This window comes from Sardina pilchardus, chromosome 5 (genome assembly GCF_963854185.1).
Source record: "Sardina pilchardus chromosome 5, fSarPil1.1, whole genome shotgun sequence".
Classification (NCBI taxonomy): Eukaryota; Metazoa; Chordata; class Actinopteri; order Clupeiformes; family Clupeidae; genus Sardina; species Sardina pilchardus.
Window position 1 is genome coordinate 12,429,325 of NC_084998.1, and position 15,850 is coordinate 12,445,174.

Sequence of the window (15,850 nt, forward strand, 5' to 3'; positions counted from 1 at the left end):
CACCAATCTCACTTTGCAAGTTCAGAATTTTGTATTACAGTCATAAAATTAATGCTGATTGTATTGCATGTATTACTACTATACAAAGCAGAAAGTTATAACCTCTTATCAAGTTTCAAGCTATTATTCAATACCATCAAAGATACATTTTATCCACAAACTTAACATTGAACTTAATATGAGGAATGACAGGTTGTTGTCATTGATTATAAGCAAAGCTATTAGATGTTTCAAGACTGAAGGCTGAAATGACTATCCACACACTCACGATAATGACGGTTTTATTTAGTATAAAATATGAGCATTAACAAGTGACAGAATTTTGTGACCCATGGCAAATGTTACCACATTCTTGTATGGCTGGTCTATCGACACCTACTGGCTCCATGCAGCAATGGCACTTTGTACTTTAGTGAATGTGAATGTGTGTGTGAATGTGTGTGTGTGTGTGTGTGTGTGTGCGTATCTGAGGGTGAGTATGTCTGTAAACAGAGTTGTGTACGTACGTAGCATGTAATTGTGCACGATAATTACATCAGATGGAACCTGTGAACACAGATACCGTCTCTGATTGGTACAGCTACTTAGAGGCCCTAATGATCTGCTGCTATCTAGAATACAGCATTGCACATGAAGCAAACCAAATAAGACAAAGTGCGTAAAAACAAGTACTGAATACAAAGTCTAGAGAGGAAGGCAAAAAAAAACAACAACATGCAGGTGATTGCAGCAGAGCCATTGAGCCATATTAGACCCACATTCTGAGCTGGAGAAGCCTTGAGAATGTGGATTGGGGTTGAGGGCTGTGCAGTGCAAACAAAACGTTTCTCCATGTATTGGCGTCTTCTGTATTCAGGAGTACATGGTCAACTGAAGCCACTGAAGAGAGAAGGGGGGGGGGGGGGGGGGGGGGGTTGTGGAGGCAGTAGGACATTTAATGTAATAGTAATTCCATGACAAAATAAACATTTCCATATGTAGTACTGATTGGTGATCAAAAAACTAAACAATTACATCCTTAGTAGGACTCGACAAGACTTTGTGAAATTAATTTCAGTTTGATTGCAAAACGTGAAAAACTGGTCATTTACATTGAGGATTACATTATGTTATGATTTTGCCTCTGGGAAATTGACGCCGTCCATTTAACTGACATGAACGTCTGAAGGGCAAAATCCCCTCAGTGATGAAGTGCTTTTACAGAGCTGTTTGAAGTGATGCACTTACCTCTTGTACGTTGACTTTGATGGTGCCATTGTTATCCTTGTCCAGGGTTTTGAAGGCACCTGAGAGATAGAGGAAGCATGAGAAGTGGAAAGGAGGTTTCACACCAACAACGACCCTAACAGTGTATTCGACAAGTCAACAAGAGTTATTCCCAGGTTGTGGCAATTCAAACTGGACCTCAGTTGCACACATAATGAATTTGCAGGCAGCAAAGGGAAGGGAGGATTTAAACGCTCAATTTAAACACTCAACGGCACCTTCCAGGCAGCACAGCCTAAAAGGCACTACCTTTACCCTATTCCTAACCTTAACCCCCTTAACCCTCATCCTACCCCTAAACTGAGGGGAGTAGTGCCTTGAAGGCAGCGCTGCCTGGAAGGTACCATTGAGGGCAAATAATACCAAAGACCGATTTAAACTTCCTGTACACCATCAACTATGGAAAGCAGTAAAGAGGCTGTGCAATAGAAAAGTGTGCTGTGTTAAAACTGAGACAGTGATGTAGAAATACTTGTGGTTGTAACAGCATATAAATCCAATATCAGCGATCTTGCAGCATATTGTAAACAAAACACTGGAGGCTGACATACACAATACATATTATTACAGATATGTATAACATCATATTCAGGGGGAAAAAAGTAAAGGGCAACTGTGTATAGCTTTAAATTCTGTCTACTGTAGTTGACATTTACACTGTAGTGTCCCGTCAAGGTGCTCGTTTAACACTAGTGACTGCGTTCCGCGTCTCTTTTTATGGTTATGGCATTTAGAAGATGCATGTAAGTGCAAGTTGAACAGATATGCCTTTAGACCCCTCTTCAAAGACCCACAAATCTCACAGGAATGGAGAGCACTGGACAACTCATTCCACCTACAAGGAACCACTGAGGAAAAAAGACCTTTATTACAGACGGCCTGTGTTGTTAGCTGTATCAATACCGCTGTTGGTAATAGAGGGCACTGCCACAGGGAAAACATATTTGCCTATCAAATATCAGTTACTTTCCCTAACGTCCAAAACTACAGCTATGTAGCTGTTCTACTTCTGAATCTGCACTCATACATAAACTCTAGTTATTCAGTTATACGACTCTGCAAAGAACCCTCCAGATTAAGAATCAACTGGTCTTTCCCCCCCCCCCCCCTTTTCCCTTCCCATCAGAAGCGATGTCACAGAAGCCTCAACTTTTTTCTGGGTTAGAGGATATGTTTGTGCCTGTGTGAAGGGGGGGGGTGGGGGGGTTCACTTACGGCACATGGCATCTAGTCGCACCAGGCATCCGATATAGTTGTCAAAGTCCATGTTTCCGCTTTCGTCACTGTAGCGACGGATGATCATGTCAAAGAGCTGGTCATTTAGAGGGAAACCTGAGGAGAAGGACAGCAATTAAACACAACCCTGATGAAAGGACCGCAGGGACACCAGAAACTAGACAGCATCCTGGAAATGCCTAAATACCTGAAATTAAATACGCACACCACTCAAATTCATGTTCTGCAAAACCATTGGAGGAACAACTCGTTTGAACAGCATGTACTGTATATGCCATGTGTTGGAATCAAGGTAGAGCTAAACACAAAGCGCTCACTGCATACCTACTGCTGCAACCATATGCTAAAACATGTACTTGACTTATTAGCCTATACTCATCTTCATACAATTTAGCACAGTAAGCAGATGTCTTGTATAATCATGGGGTAGTTCCTTGCATTCTTTACTTTGCTTTCAGTTGCTGTTTTGCTTTAAGCTGAGAGAGTAATTACCGGACCTTCATAGTCTAGACTTTATCAGCTAGAATTACCGCGTTGCCATGGATGCTGGTATGCCTCCACGCAGCTGAGAATTTCTGGTTGGCACACATTTGTGTGGTGAGGCACGTAATACAGAGATTATTGAGGTGATAGGAATTTAACCAGTTGATCTTTTAGTCCAAATGAACGTTCATATCAAATCTGAGATATTCTTGAGATATAATGTTCTAAATAAATGGACTTGGATGTGGTCAAAATGACTTTTCATTTTGGCCTCTGAATAAATATTCATAAAATAACTAAATTATTATTATTCAGTACATATTAAATATTGAATTTTAAGCACCTCCAAAATTGAATCAGTTCATCAGTAATCAGAACATTCATACGACATTTGAAGCACGTGGCCAGAGGCATTCTTAAAATATCGCCTTCACGAGATTTGGATGGACAGATGTACATAATGTACTGTGCAGACTCGAACCCGAAAACATAATGCTTCCAGCCACAGCAATCGCCGAAGCGGAGGCATTATAATACTGATGAGGCTGCTTTGTTCATGTTAGTTGGTATTTCATGTAGGTTGGCTGGTGCAAAAAAAAAATCAGGTGTTGGCAGCTCATCAGCCATTGAAGTATGAACCCATCTTCCCAATCTATCGATATGAATTCCCAACCCCCCCCCCCCCCTCCCGTGGTGTCCTGCTCCCAAAATACAAACTCACAAAAGGCCTAAATCAAACACACTAGTTACATCCATTACAATACATTAAATTAGGCTGACACCTTTTAACTAGAGCGACTTACAACATGGACATCAGTCCACTGATAAAAAAAAAGAGCACAGCTTTTGAATGTTCCCTTAATTTGGCATGTCAAGGCGTATCGTCGGTCTCTCCCACCTGCAGCTCTGAATGCATTTGGCAGCTCATCTGCACCAATCATCCCGGAGCCGTCTGCGTCAAACTGCTTGTACACACCCTATACAGAGAGGGGAAGACAGAGAGAAAGACTCGTTTAAAGTGCGGTTTCAATGGAAAGGATATCAAACACACTGCCCAATGTTGCAACAAACCAGATATTACACCTTTATTAATTCATGCAAAAGCATCTATGATGGGTACCACAATGCTTGCTGAGAATAACACAGTACGAACCCCCCTCCCCCCCCTGAATTCTTATATTCTGTCCCCTTTATAATCTCATGCAAAAACAACGTTCTTAAGAAAGCATCAGAAACCATTTCATACAGGACTCATTGATATCTGAGTCACGCCTTCATTGCTCATGCCTCTTAGATCCTTGCAGAGTCCTGAGTTGGTTTGACTGACACATCAATACCGTTCTCCATCGATACTGACTGCACACATGCTGATGGTAACGAGCACGACCAAGAAGTTCAGTGTGACGTCAGCGCTGGCTGATGAAACACCGGGAAGGATCTGACAGACGGCCTACACTTACGCGTTCTTCCCCCTTCTCAGTAGAAGCGAGCTAAACGCAACTCACACTGCAGTATGAGACCTGTTCATAGTGCATCTCATCAATAATGAACAGTGAATCGACTGAATAAAAACGCTTGATATACTGTGCTGTGAATGCAAAAGCAAGAACTACTCTCGAGGAGGTTTGTTAGTGTGTATTGCTGCTGTTGAGCCCACCTGCCATTTCTTGATGTTGTTCCACAGGTGTTTGAACTCGTGGAAGCCCAGCTTGCCAGTGCTATCGCTCTGCAGGTGGGTTAAGGGTGCATAGCTTTTCCCTTGTGAACTTACATGCATATTTTCTCACACAGAACATTCAAATGTCTCACACAGAACATTCAAAATTCAACTGACAAACATGTCAACAAGACAAAAGGTCAGAATTCACATTCACCATTCGTTTGCTAGAGTGAACATAGTGTCAAATGCAAGCATTGAACAGAAATGGATTGTACACCCAACCTACAGAATAGAAATAATGTTATTCTAAAAATCATTTCAAATGTTTAAAGTCTTGTATCAACAAATTGTCACTAGTAATTACTATACTTGAGAGCACCTACTTCGCAACTGATTAATATGTGTTAAGTCACAGATACATGATCTCTTTCTCATACAGACTCATTCACACACACGCGCACACACACACACACACACACACACACACACACACACTGTAGGATACATCCATAACAGCCACCATGCTCCTGCAGGACTCTATGCTGAAGCCATCGGTCTTCAGGCCTTGATCTATGGAATCATAAAATTAAAAAAATCAACATCTGATTTCAGCAGAACCAAATCAAACTAGACCACACCAATCAAGCATAATCATGATCATAAAGTTTGATTACGTTTGGAAATGATTCTGTTGAGGATGTTCATCAGTTCAGTGGGGCTAACCTCCATATCCTACACAGGGACAAGAACATTTCAACCATGAAATGCTTTCAGAATGCAGAGCATACAAGTAACTGTCATAAATTCAATATGAAGCAGAAGGCTACAGAAAGTAAAACGAATAGACGTACATTAAAACTATTGGCTAAGACAAGTGTTTCCTTGAGTCAATGCAATAATTGAAGAGGTGTTCATATACTCACATCCCCAGCGAGCTGCTGAAACACTTTGCGGAACTGCTTCTCCTCATCGCTTTCGTACTGATCTGCGTATGCATGGGGCCTACGCACGGGAGGCTAAAGGAAAGAAGCAAAAATGTCATACTCCACTCATATACTGTACAACACACCCTTATAAAACACTGGTTCTGCATGGACCTAAAGGAGAGGATCTCTCAGTTGAGGAATCCTCGTTGGCTTTAGAGTTCCCAGAAATTAAAAGGCTTCACCATAGGGAGAAAATTCCTAAAAACATATGTCATAAAAACTAAATGCTTCTTTTGAGGGACTCCCATGCACCTTATCAAGCATCAACCCAATCATGGAACACTTCCATTATTTCGGCCAACACTGTCAATAAAAATAATCTAACCTAACCAATTCCAATGTTGTTCTACTGTCAGTAGGAAACATAATTTTAAAAGTGGCTTGAATCCTGTTAAATCACATATCTCATCAGTAACCATAAAACTAGTACAACAGGAACTGTAAGGATGTGTGTGTCATGACTCACAGGGTCAGAGGGTACAAACTGGGCTGGGTCAATGTTGCTGTAAGAAAGCAAAGAATGTCGTACTTCAGAAATGCAATCATTCACGTGCCAATGCTTGTCAATTTATAAGAGAGTAAAAGTGTAGTACATTGTTACAAATGTGTTGCAATAGACTGATGAGCAGTTTAGCATACACATGAACAAAGGAGGAAACAAAGTTCTATCACATGAGACGGGTAATAAAACACAAACCTATCTAGTGTTATCAACACACACACACACACACACACACACACACACACACACACACACACACACACACACACACACACACACACACACACACACACACACACACACCTGCTGGCACACGCACACACATTAATTGTGCCAAGCTAATTGATTACATTGTGTGCATCTGATGCATTGCTTTAGTCAGTGCTGCTCACCTGACCACATCCAGAATGCCTCCAATCAGTCTTTTGGCAAGAAACATCTTGAGCTGGCTTTTATTCGAGAATCTGAAAACGAGAGCGACAGGAAGCAACAGAGAAAACAGATATTCAAGTACAGCAAGGCAGAAAATCCATTTAATCAGATAATCGTAGAAGATAGCGTAACGTTATTGAAAGTATTGTGTGTTGTGTGTAGCGGATTCTGACACACCCACTACAACTATTTCCCCTACCCCCAATGGGTCCCACCCAATGACCTATCATTAAATAAACAAACATGAATTTAAGTACATTTAAGTAAATTTCTCAATACTTGACAATTACATATTACTTGTTATTGAAAATGATGTGAACTGTTTTGCCTATTGGTGAACATAAACATAATATGACGGTGTAGGCTAATGTTTTGTTGACTGACTGACAACTAACATGAAATAGGCCTGACGCAAGTTTGCACGCGCAGTCCTCCTGGAATAGCAAGCTATCGATAGCGACACCACATTGTCAGCAAAGAACATTTTTCCCAATTTAGTTAACGACAAAAGTTAAACACTTCTGTCAAAAATATTCACATGTTATTTGTCCGACTCGTCAGTCTTTAACTTTGTTGATTCGCTTGGCTAGTTTCCTGTATGCCCTTGCACCTAGCAAGCTAACCATATTCCTTTCAAATAATTCGCATACCTGGAAGTACTTGTTTTTAACTAATAGGACGACCAGCGAAAAGCAGGGTGAAGAATACAAAGTAAATCAGTTTGCATCCTTCAAGGTATCAGCATTTGTATTAATGCTAATTACTTAGCTATAATCATCATCTCTCCGTACTGACGTTAGCCGTCTTGCTAATTATAATGTTGAAACTCTCCGGATTGTCTGAATCTAAATGGACACTTCAATAAAATATACATTATCGAGATGTCTGTAGACATAAGCAGTATGACTATAATGGACAGTGACTCTTCTTACATACTATGGTACATAACGTTGCGTTTTGGACGCTTGATACTTACCAGGGCAGAGGAAAAAGACGACTGATGCACGTTGGCTCTACGACCACATAGCAGAGCTACTCTGACTCAGCTTCCAATTTAGTGCAAATGGAATCAGCAATTCTGAGGGTGTGGAATGAATCGAACGCACATTATACGAAATGCATTATAGGATGAGAAGCCTGCTGCCTGCGGTCACTTACCATATGTCTAAATACAACATTTTCTAGAATATCCTGCAAGCATATTTGGCCAACACACATCCTAAGAGAGTTCTTAAACAAACTGGTATGCTTTTCTCTAATAAGTAGGCCTACAGTATTTGGGAAAGGAAAGCATTTATGTGTGTTAAAAGATGGGCAGACAATGTGTTAAACGACAATAAAATTGCTTGCACTCCTTCTAACATTCATGCACATTTCATTCCAGGGCTAGAACAATTTCTGATCAAGGATTAAAGCAAGGTTATTAGTTTTTTATCATAAACATAAATAACCTTTCTCCAAATTCAAAGAAGTTCCTGCCCAGCACAAGGACAATAACTGAAATGTATATGAGTAAACATTTGCTTCTGGCATGCATTCTAGGAATAGGTTATATAATCAAGTCCAGATGTTCAAGTAAAACCTGTTCTACTTTTATCCAGCAACTGGGTATTTGGCTGAAATACATGCATGTCAAGAGGTCTAATACAAACTGGTCACATACGTTTTTGAAAAGCATTTTAATACAGTTATACTGGTTATTAGCAGGGTGAATTTGGAATTATGAAGCAATTAGCGTTTTACTGGAAAACAATGACTGGACAATACTATTGTACACGCGCACACGCACACGCACACACACACACGCACACACCTCATCTCCTGTCCATGCTTCTTCACAATGCTTCATAGCATTCCCATTTGAAAGGGAAAAGTCCCTGAAGCTTTCCCACAAAGCTTACCAGTTAAATGTCTCACAAATTAGTGTCATCAATGGTGCCACACCACACAGGTTTGGGATCAGCTTACGTCATGCATGTCTGCTTTCTTTCCACACTTTCCTTTCCTTAGATACAATTAGTCAGATTCCACAACCCACAAAGTCCACACAGCTATTAAAAGCTGTGTTTGCAGAGGGCTGATCATACAGACTTTACTTCCTGCCTAAATGCAGAGTGCGCTGACAATGTCTCTTTCCTCCTGTTTGACAACAGTTAACATTATTTCCTGCCAAGCAGGAGGTTGGCATGGACGACCTTCGGCACATGGCGGATGGTGAGGGACACCCTGGTCCCTCGGGTGAGTGCCTCCCCGGGCTGTGCCACCGCATTGGAGAGGTTTGCCACCCTCTCCGTCAAAGTGTCCTGGCAGACGTTCTGGATGCCGTGGAGCAGGTGCTGATACATCTCGTCCTGCAGGATGAGCAGGCTCCGCGGCCGCAGCAGCAGGGAGAGCAGGTGCCGGCTCTCCTCCGTCTGGGGCCCCTCCGTCTGAGTGTGGAGAAACAGGAGGAGATGAGAGGGCAGTTTAAAGACAAAAGAGAGATACAGCCTTAGTGTATGCTCATAGGCCAAAAGGACATTTTTTTTGTGACAATTCACCAGGAGAACACTAAGCGGTTCAATTTAATAACTGCCTGTTTTAGCCAAGTCATTCCTACTAAATGTACGGCAAGGGAGAAAACATCCTCAGGTGAACTAGACTATATAGCCTAGCCTACTGTACATTATGTTGCCATATGAACTTCAGTCACATCCTATTCTTAATCCATAGGGCTTAATATGACATTGGTCCACCCATTGCAGCTATAACAGCTTCAACTCTTCTGGGAAGGCTTTCCACAAGGTTTAGGAGTGTGTTTATGGGCATTTTGACCATTCTTTCAGAAGTGCATTTCTGAAGTCACACACTGATGTTAGACAAGGAGACTGGCTCCCAGTCTCTGCTTTAATTCATCCCAAAGGTGTTCTATTGGGTTGAGGTCAGGACTGTCAGGACTGTGCAGGTCAGTCAAGTTCATCCACACCAAACTCTGTCATCCATGTCTGTATGGACCTGGCTTGGTGCACTGGTACACAGTCATGCTGGAACAGGAAGTGGCCATCCCCAAACTGTTCCACAAAGTTGGGCGCATGGAATTGTCTCAAATCTCTTGGTTAATGCTGAAGCATTCAGAGTTCCTCTCACTGGAACTAAGAGGCCAAGCCCAGCTTGGGGGTGACCTCTTCCTGTTCCAACATGACCGTGCACCAGCGCACAAAGCAAGGTCCATAAAGACAGAGTTTGGTGTGCGCTTATGGAAGAAGAATGCTCAAAAACTCCCATAAACACACTCCTAAACCTTGTGGAAAGACTTCCCAGAAGAGTTGACGCTATTATAGCTGCAAAGGGTGGACCGACATCATATTAAACCCTATGGATTAAGTGGACTATAATAGGATAATAGGATGTGACTGAAGTTCATATGGGGGTCAAGGCAGGTGACCCAATACTTTTGCCAATATAGTGTAGTTTTCAGGGGAGCCAGAGGTGAGACAAACGTCTTCCAATTCATCTTCTTTTCTGGGTTGTGTGTTGACTGAGTAAGTAAATGTTTGTGTGTGTGTGTCTGTAGTGGCGTTCTGTTCATGCTTACCTCACACTGGTTAATGGGCCTGTAGAAGTCCAGGAGGGTATGAGAGCCCAGGTTGATTGTTGTTACAGTGGGGTGATAGAGAGGGCCATCCACATGTGGCTAACACATTGATCATAGAGAAATGCACAGGGAAAAAGATATATGTACAATACATACAACATGTGGAATCAATCACTCTAATTCTAGCATCACACAGGCCACGAGAAAGTGTCATTAGTAAGAGGATTGACATAAGATGGGTTGTGAACAACAGTAAGAAGACAGTAGTTACCATAATGCCCTCCCCTGGTTTGTATTCATTCACTAGCACATGATTAGCAGTCTTTCCAGCAAATGCTCCAAGGGCAGATATTCTGTTTGTGTATTTCAGCAACCAATCAGGGAGCTTCTCTGCAAGCATACCCTTTGGGCGAGGTAGTCCACCTGAAAAGAATAAGGACATTGACGTGTCAATCTAATGCAGAAATACATTATATAAGCCAACACTTTGCCATGTATGTAGCCTATGTTTAGAGTAAGTCCCACGAGGCTTGAAATGATGAAAGGTTCAGACTTATTATAACATATTTTGAAACACATCTTGCACGTCTGACGAAGGGAATTCATTGACAAAGTCTTGTCTTACACATTTTTACATCCGTCTTACAGACCTGGCAGTCCTACCTACACAACGTAACTTTAAGTAACATACACACCCCAGTTTTGTAGCCGCCTTCCTGACAACTGTGTCCATTTAGGTTTGGGAGCTTTATACACCTGCAGCATTAAAGAAGAGGTTACACACATTCTTTACAATGGCAAGTATAACCAAAAACAAGTTATTTTTGACGTGTTGACATGGGCTAGTTTCCACCTCTTGTAAAAGATACTGCTCTTCAGCTTCTGTGATAAAATCTGGGATGTAGTATACTGTGGGTGGTGCCTGGAAATAGAAAAGGGGTGCACGTGAATACACAGACGCATGCGTGCACAGGTGATCACAGGTAAATGAAACACTAGTTAATAGATGTGGTAGGGCATGTAGTGGTTTATTAAAGTCTCTTACATTTGGTACAATGTACTCCCCCAACTCCTTAGATATTTCACATGGGCATGCCATGTTTGATATGGCCTGAAAAAAGAAAGTAAATAGCCTATGGACAAAGCACGAGAGAACTCTACTGGTTCATGACATTTCTCATACACGGATGCTATATACTGTAGGCTACCTCCAATAAGGTAAATGTAGGCCTATTTCAGACTTGACTTTCTTGCTAGCAGGATATTAATACGACTATTCCTCTGCAATCAGCATACCTTTCCGTCAACAAGCAAGCTTTCTACCGGTTACCTCCAATCTGTCGTATCATATCTGTCGTTGGTTGCATAGGGCTGAACTCTCGATTATACCGTAGGTACCGCCATCTAGAGCTATGGAATGTAATTAAAGTAGCCTAGCCTAAACATCCAAGTCTGCAACAGAGAGCAATGGACTGTAGGGGCGCAAAATACCGTTTATTTTCTGGAATACCTTTTTCAAACTCCCATACACTGTAGCCACTGTAGCCACGTCTTTGTGCGGGGTCGCCAACTTGGGCTGTTTGGCTTGAAGGAAATTTTGTGAAGTCATAGTGCGCGTGCACAGTGGATATTTTTTCCTAACTCATTTTAAAAATGTCTGCCCCCTGACTCTTTTGCTAATCCCTGCTGTAGGCCTATGTAAAAAAACGACAATGACATTTAAAAGATTCTTCAAACTGTAGGCTACAATTCATTTATTGGTTGTAGGCTAGGCCTACTTAATTAACAAGACCAGTAGGCCTAGGTTATTTTAGGCTGGAGGACCTGACTGGATTCCAAAATCCACTTCTTTTTTTTTTACCAACCTCTAGAGACGGTATGAAAATGTGATATCATGACCAAATTATCACAAGTAGCCTATTGGTGTTATTGCGATATGATTCAAATAGGCCTAGGCCTACTGTTTGCCGTGACATCTCTTGCGTGTGTGTGAGATTGATGCTGAGAGCGTGAGTGGCACGCCAAACGCATGAGGCAACCCTGCGTTATGTGAGTCTAGCCTATGTGGACTGTCTGAAGACTTACCTGACAAATATTCAAGATATAGCCTAAAATAAAGCTGCATGTGTTCGTGAAGCTTACATAAAATAATTTTTTTCTGTTTTAATCATTTGACTTGTTAGGTTTCCCCCCCTCTTCACCACCGAATTCAGCATCAGCATCAGCATTGCAGCTATGGAAGCAGGTTGCCATGGTTACTCCAGAGGCAGAGCGCATCTTCAATGGTTTACCTTTATTAATGGCTATTGATCCAAGGAGCCAGTGGTGGTACATACGCTGTTCACTCTGCTTCATTTATTTTTGTTAAAATGCTTTAATGTCAAATTTCTTTTGCATTTTATAACACATTGCCGTTGGGTTTAGTGCTGTCATTTTGCATTTTGCATTTTTGCAATAATTGAAACACTCACAGGAAATGCCAGCACCACATTCAATAGCCTACACATAGGCCTATCCTCCATTTTAGTGCTTGGTGTTAGACTTACATTAAGGGCACTGGTTAGAGGTCACTTCTGTGCAGATTAAATAATTTCACACTTTCATTCTTGGGACGGAATTAAGACAAAACATTGGCTTTAGAAAATGATTTGACAGTTTTTCACTGTAATGCCTAATCCAATAGGTATTCATCAATTTGCATCTTTCTATCAATCACTCTCATTGTCATTGAGCAAATTTTGCCTGGGTAGATTTTGGATCTTATGAACTGCGAAGCAAGAACCAGGTCCATGTCATGATTTTCATGTAGTGTGTCAACCTCATTTGGGTGGGGAAAAGGAGGGAAGACATTAGCGCAGCTTTGCTGCGACTGCCCTGGGCTGCCGTATAGGTCTGTGCTGAGGGGGGTTGAGTTGCAGTGGCTCAATAGGAAGAGCAATGTAATCGTGACAAGAATACAACCACAGTGACATCTACCTCTGAAAAGCAGCACTCCACAAGGCAAGCCTGTCTCCCTGACAACATGATTTTTTATCATCATCGCATCTCTTATTATCCTCAATCTCAGGGAGTGAGAGAGAGAGAAGGAGAGAGAGAGAAGGAGAGAGAGAGAGGGGGATTAACTTGAAGAATGGACTAGGAGACACTCCCTTTATCCTAAATTGCATTCAACAACACATTCTCCCAAAAGAGCTGCTGCTCCCTTACATATTAATGCTGTTCCTTATAGGCACGCCGCCATTGTTGGATTGGCTCCTTATGGTTGCTTCAACGAAAGGCCGCTGACTGTGGATCTGATATGGCATTGATCTGGCCCTAAGTCAGTTGCCACACAGCTCATTGTTTGTGGTTGACATCATCTCTTATAAAAGCTGTCTAATTAAAAAACTAAAGCATCCACTGTGTGAGTTATTGTTTCAGCTAAGTACTTGGACCTATTGTCGGATTGTGAATGGGTTATATTGATTTTAAACACACACATTTAGCAGAGGGAAAATGTTTGGTGAATGTGTGGCGTAGCAGTATGTGCTGTGCAGAATGTTCTAGAGATGATCTGTCAGTTTGAGGATGGCGATAGAGTGCTTGGTATTTTGAAAAGTGGTTAGAAATGATGTGCATTTCAAGACATGAAAACAATGGTTATGATAATGAAAATTAACAATTCTTTCGCAAAACACGTTGGCAGATGTTCAGGCATTATCTGCTGAACGTATAGGCCTTAAAAGAAATAGGATTGAGATGCATAAATACACAGAGATACTGGGGATCAATGTCTGTCCAATTATTCCATAAGTAGTACACCATTTTGTAGCCTAACATGTAAAGCTGCTGACCACCAACACTAAATGACACACCGTACTTTTATGTATCAGAGCCACTTAAGTTGGAGGAGGACTGACTGTCAAAGTTGTTCTATTTTCCAGTTAGGAGGACAAGCCTCTCTCTGATGGAGACAATGGCGATTTAGTCCATTTCGCTTATCTCTCATTAAGGAACTGATTGAATTGTGAGATGCCACAGGCTGAGGCGGCTAGCTAACTGTGTTGAGTACTTGGAGCTTGGACAGAATGATCTGAGGCTGAGTGGAATACAGTTAGCCGTGTCACTGTAGTGTCACACACTCCCTGCAGCTGGATAACTAATGGTGATTTGAGAGACATCTTGCAGATTTGGAAAACACACCGTCTTTGATTTAAATCAAATGTACCTTTATGTCTGTGTAACTTGCTTACTATACTCTTGTTTAATCCAACTTGATTTATAATGGTGTACAAGGGTGGCAAACTGAACATAAAAAAAACATAAGACAGAGAGAGAGGAGAGATAGGGGAGAGGGAGTGAGAGAGCTGTAGTAGATGAAGGAGGGGAATAAGACAACAGAAGACAGGTGGTGCTAAAATGAACATTTATAATGACTCTTCGTTGTTGCCGTCAGAAAATAATCTTTAAAAAAATCAATATATTAACACTGAGATGCTGACTTCACTGGTAATCCACAGGTCAAGAAACACAACTCACTGATAGTTTTTGTTTACAAACACAATACTACAGTCACATTAAATATTTACGACCCTTTGATTCTCATAATCAATGATGTTAAAACAAATCAATAGTAATAATAATCATAGAATTAAAAAAAAAAAGACAAATATTAAACTCTCCAGTCATCCCCCATTCATTTCTGCTGCTCTCATTTATTGACAGTATGTAACATGTTAAAAATAAACAACTTACTGTATGGTATATCCCAGTGGAAGGACCATGACTGGCAGCGAAAAGCATCTGTGGCCTGTCACTTATACATTCAATGCAACATAGAGTACAGACTTTGTTCTTCCCTCTACCCGATTGTTCCATTCAATGGACTTCCTGCCTTTTGGCAGTATCTATAACAGATTTATATATATATTTATTTATATATACATTATGCATGTCGAGTTTTGGCATTTGTGTGTTAGTGAACAGTACACAAATAAATGGTTACATTAGATCTGAGTCTTTGTGAGGTGGCACTTGTTTAGATGTTTCCAGAGGCTGTCATCATTTGAGACATATGAAATGTGGGAAAAGAAAGCCCTTTCATACATACTGAAAGAACACTGTGCTAAACACTGATGTATAGGAAAATGTAATCAACCACAGTGTAAGGCTACCAATTACCAATTTACCAATTCATGTTCAACTTTCACCTGTGAACCACAATTCCAATTCATGCTGCCAGTCACGTCATATTTTCATAATATTTTAATGGACTCCATTCCCAACATTAATGATAATAATAATATAATAATAAAAAAACAATCAATAAGTTTGCCATTGAAAAAAGTCTTTCCTTATCTTTTCATTCAACGTTTTTGTCAGCATTTAAGTCCTGTAATTGTCTCATGACAAAAAATGACTGAAAATGAATAATGCACAAATTTGTTTCCAGAGTTTGGCAATGGAGTCAGTGTGAGTACTCCAAATAGGCTGCATGAATGACAGAAGGTCAAAAGAAGGTCACTGGAGTTAAAGTTCAAAAGTCATGGACCAAAGGAAAACTCTATGACAGGCGTTGACACATCGCACATGCCCATCTGTAGCAGAGGAGCTCATTTTTCATCCCTATGAGAATGTTAAAAATATGACCAAGAGACCTGATTGAGAGAAATTGTGGGGAACCATCTTACAATAGACATGGAAGAACACACACAGAGAGATAAATGTAGCTT

The 15,850-nt window shown here is 41.0% G+C and overlaps 2 protein-coding genes across 4 annotated transcripts; both read right to left on the bottom strand.

The window, feature by feature from the left end:
• Positions 1-264: 264 nt before the first annotated feature.
• On the bottom strand, positions 265-7,642 carry capns1a (calpain, small subunit 1 a). The gene is made up of 11 exons (XM_062536510.1): positions 7,542-7,642; positions 6,526-6,597; positions 6,098-6,134; positions 5,569-5,661; positions 5,320-5,377; positions 5,151-5,215; positions 4,643-4,711; positions 3,884-3,962; positions 2,482-2,598; positions 1,228-1,286; positions 265-879 (listed from the first exon to the last, which is right to left on the bottom strand). Exons 2-11 carry the CDS (start codon positions 6,570-6,572, stop codon positions 853-855), a joined length of 651 nt encoding a protein of 216 aa, XP_062392494.1. The 5' UTR covers positions 6,573-6,597; positions 7,542-7,642; the 3' UTR covers positions 265-852.
• Positions 7,643-8,074: 432 nt separating this feature from the next.
• alkbh6 (alkB homolog 6) lies at positions 8,075-11,489 on the bottom strand. Of its 3 annotated transcripts, none has more exons than XM_062536507.1 (7): positions 11,436-11,489; positions 11,185-11,250; positions 10,993-11,061; positions 10,835-10,895; positions 10,411-10,562; positions 10,140-10,238; positions 8,075-8,994 (listed from the first exon to the last, which is right to left on the bottom strand). In XM_062536507.1, the coding sequence occupies exons 2-7, from the start codon at positions 11,236-11,238 to the stop codon at positions 8,725-8,727; spliced, it is 705 nt and encodes a 234-aa protein (XP_062392491.1). In that variant the 5' UTR covers positions 11,239-11,250; positions 11,436-11,489; the 3' UTR covers positions 8,075-8,724. The 3 variants fall into 3 exon arrangements, with proteins under 3 accessions (XP_062392491.1, XP_062392492.1, XP_062392493.1); XM_062536508.1 differs by having other exon boundaries at positions 11,348-11,458; XM_062536509.1 differs by having other exon boundaries at positions 11,185-11,272; positions 11,436-11,453.
• Positions 11,490-15,850: the final 4,361 nt, after the last annotated feature.

Excerpts from the sequence above, each read along its gene's own strand:
- capns1a (XM_062536510.1), bottom strand. The coding sequence starts at position 6,572 with ATGTTTCTTGCCAAAAGACTGATTGGAGGCATTCTGGATGTGGTCAG. Across the intron at positions 5,378-5,568 it reads TTCAGCAGCTCGCTGGGGAT|GATATGGAGGTTAGCCCCAC; the intron begins GTGAGTATATGA and ends GTCCCTGTGTAG. Across the intron at positions 880-1,227 it reads TCAAAGTCAACGTACAAGAG|TGGCTTCAGTTGACCATGTA; the intron begins GTAAGTGCATCA and ends TTCTCTCTTCAG.
- alkbh6 (XM_062536507.1), bottom strand. The coding sequence starts at position 11,238 with ATGGCATGCCCATGTGAAATATCTAAGGAGTTGGGGGAGTACATTGTA. Across the intron at positions 11,062-11,184 it reads GGGAGTACATTGTACCAAAT|GCACCACCCACAGTATACTA; the intron begins GTAAGAGACTTT and ends TTCTATTTCCAG. Across the intron at positions 10,563-10,834 it reads AAGGCGGCTACAAAACTGGG|GTGGACTACCTCGCCCAAAG; the intron begins GTGTGTATGTTA and ends TATTCTTTTCAG.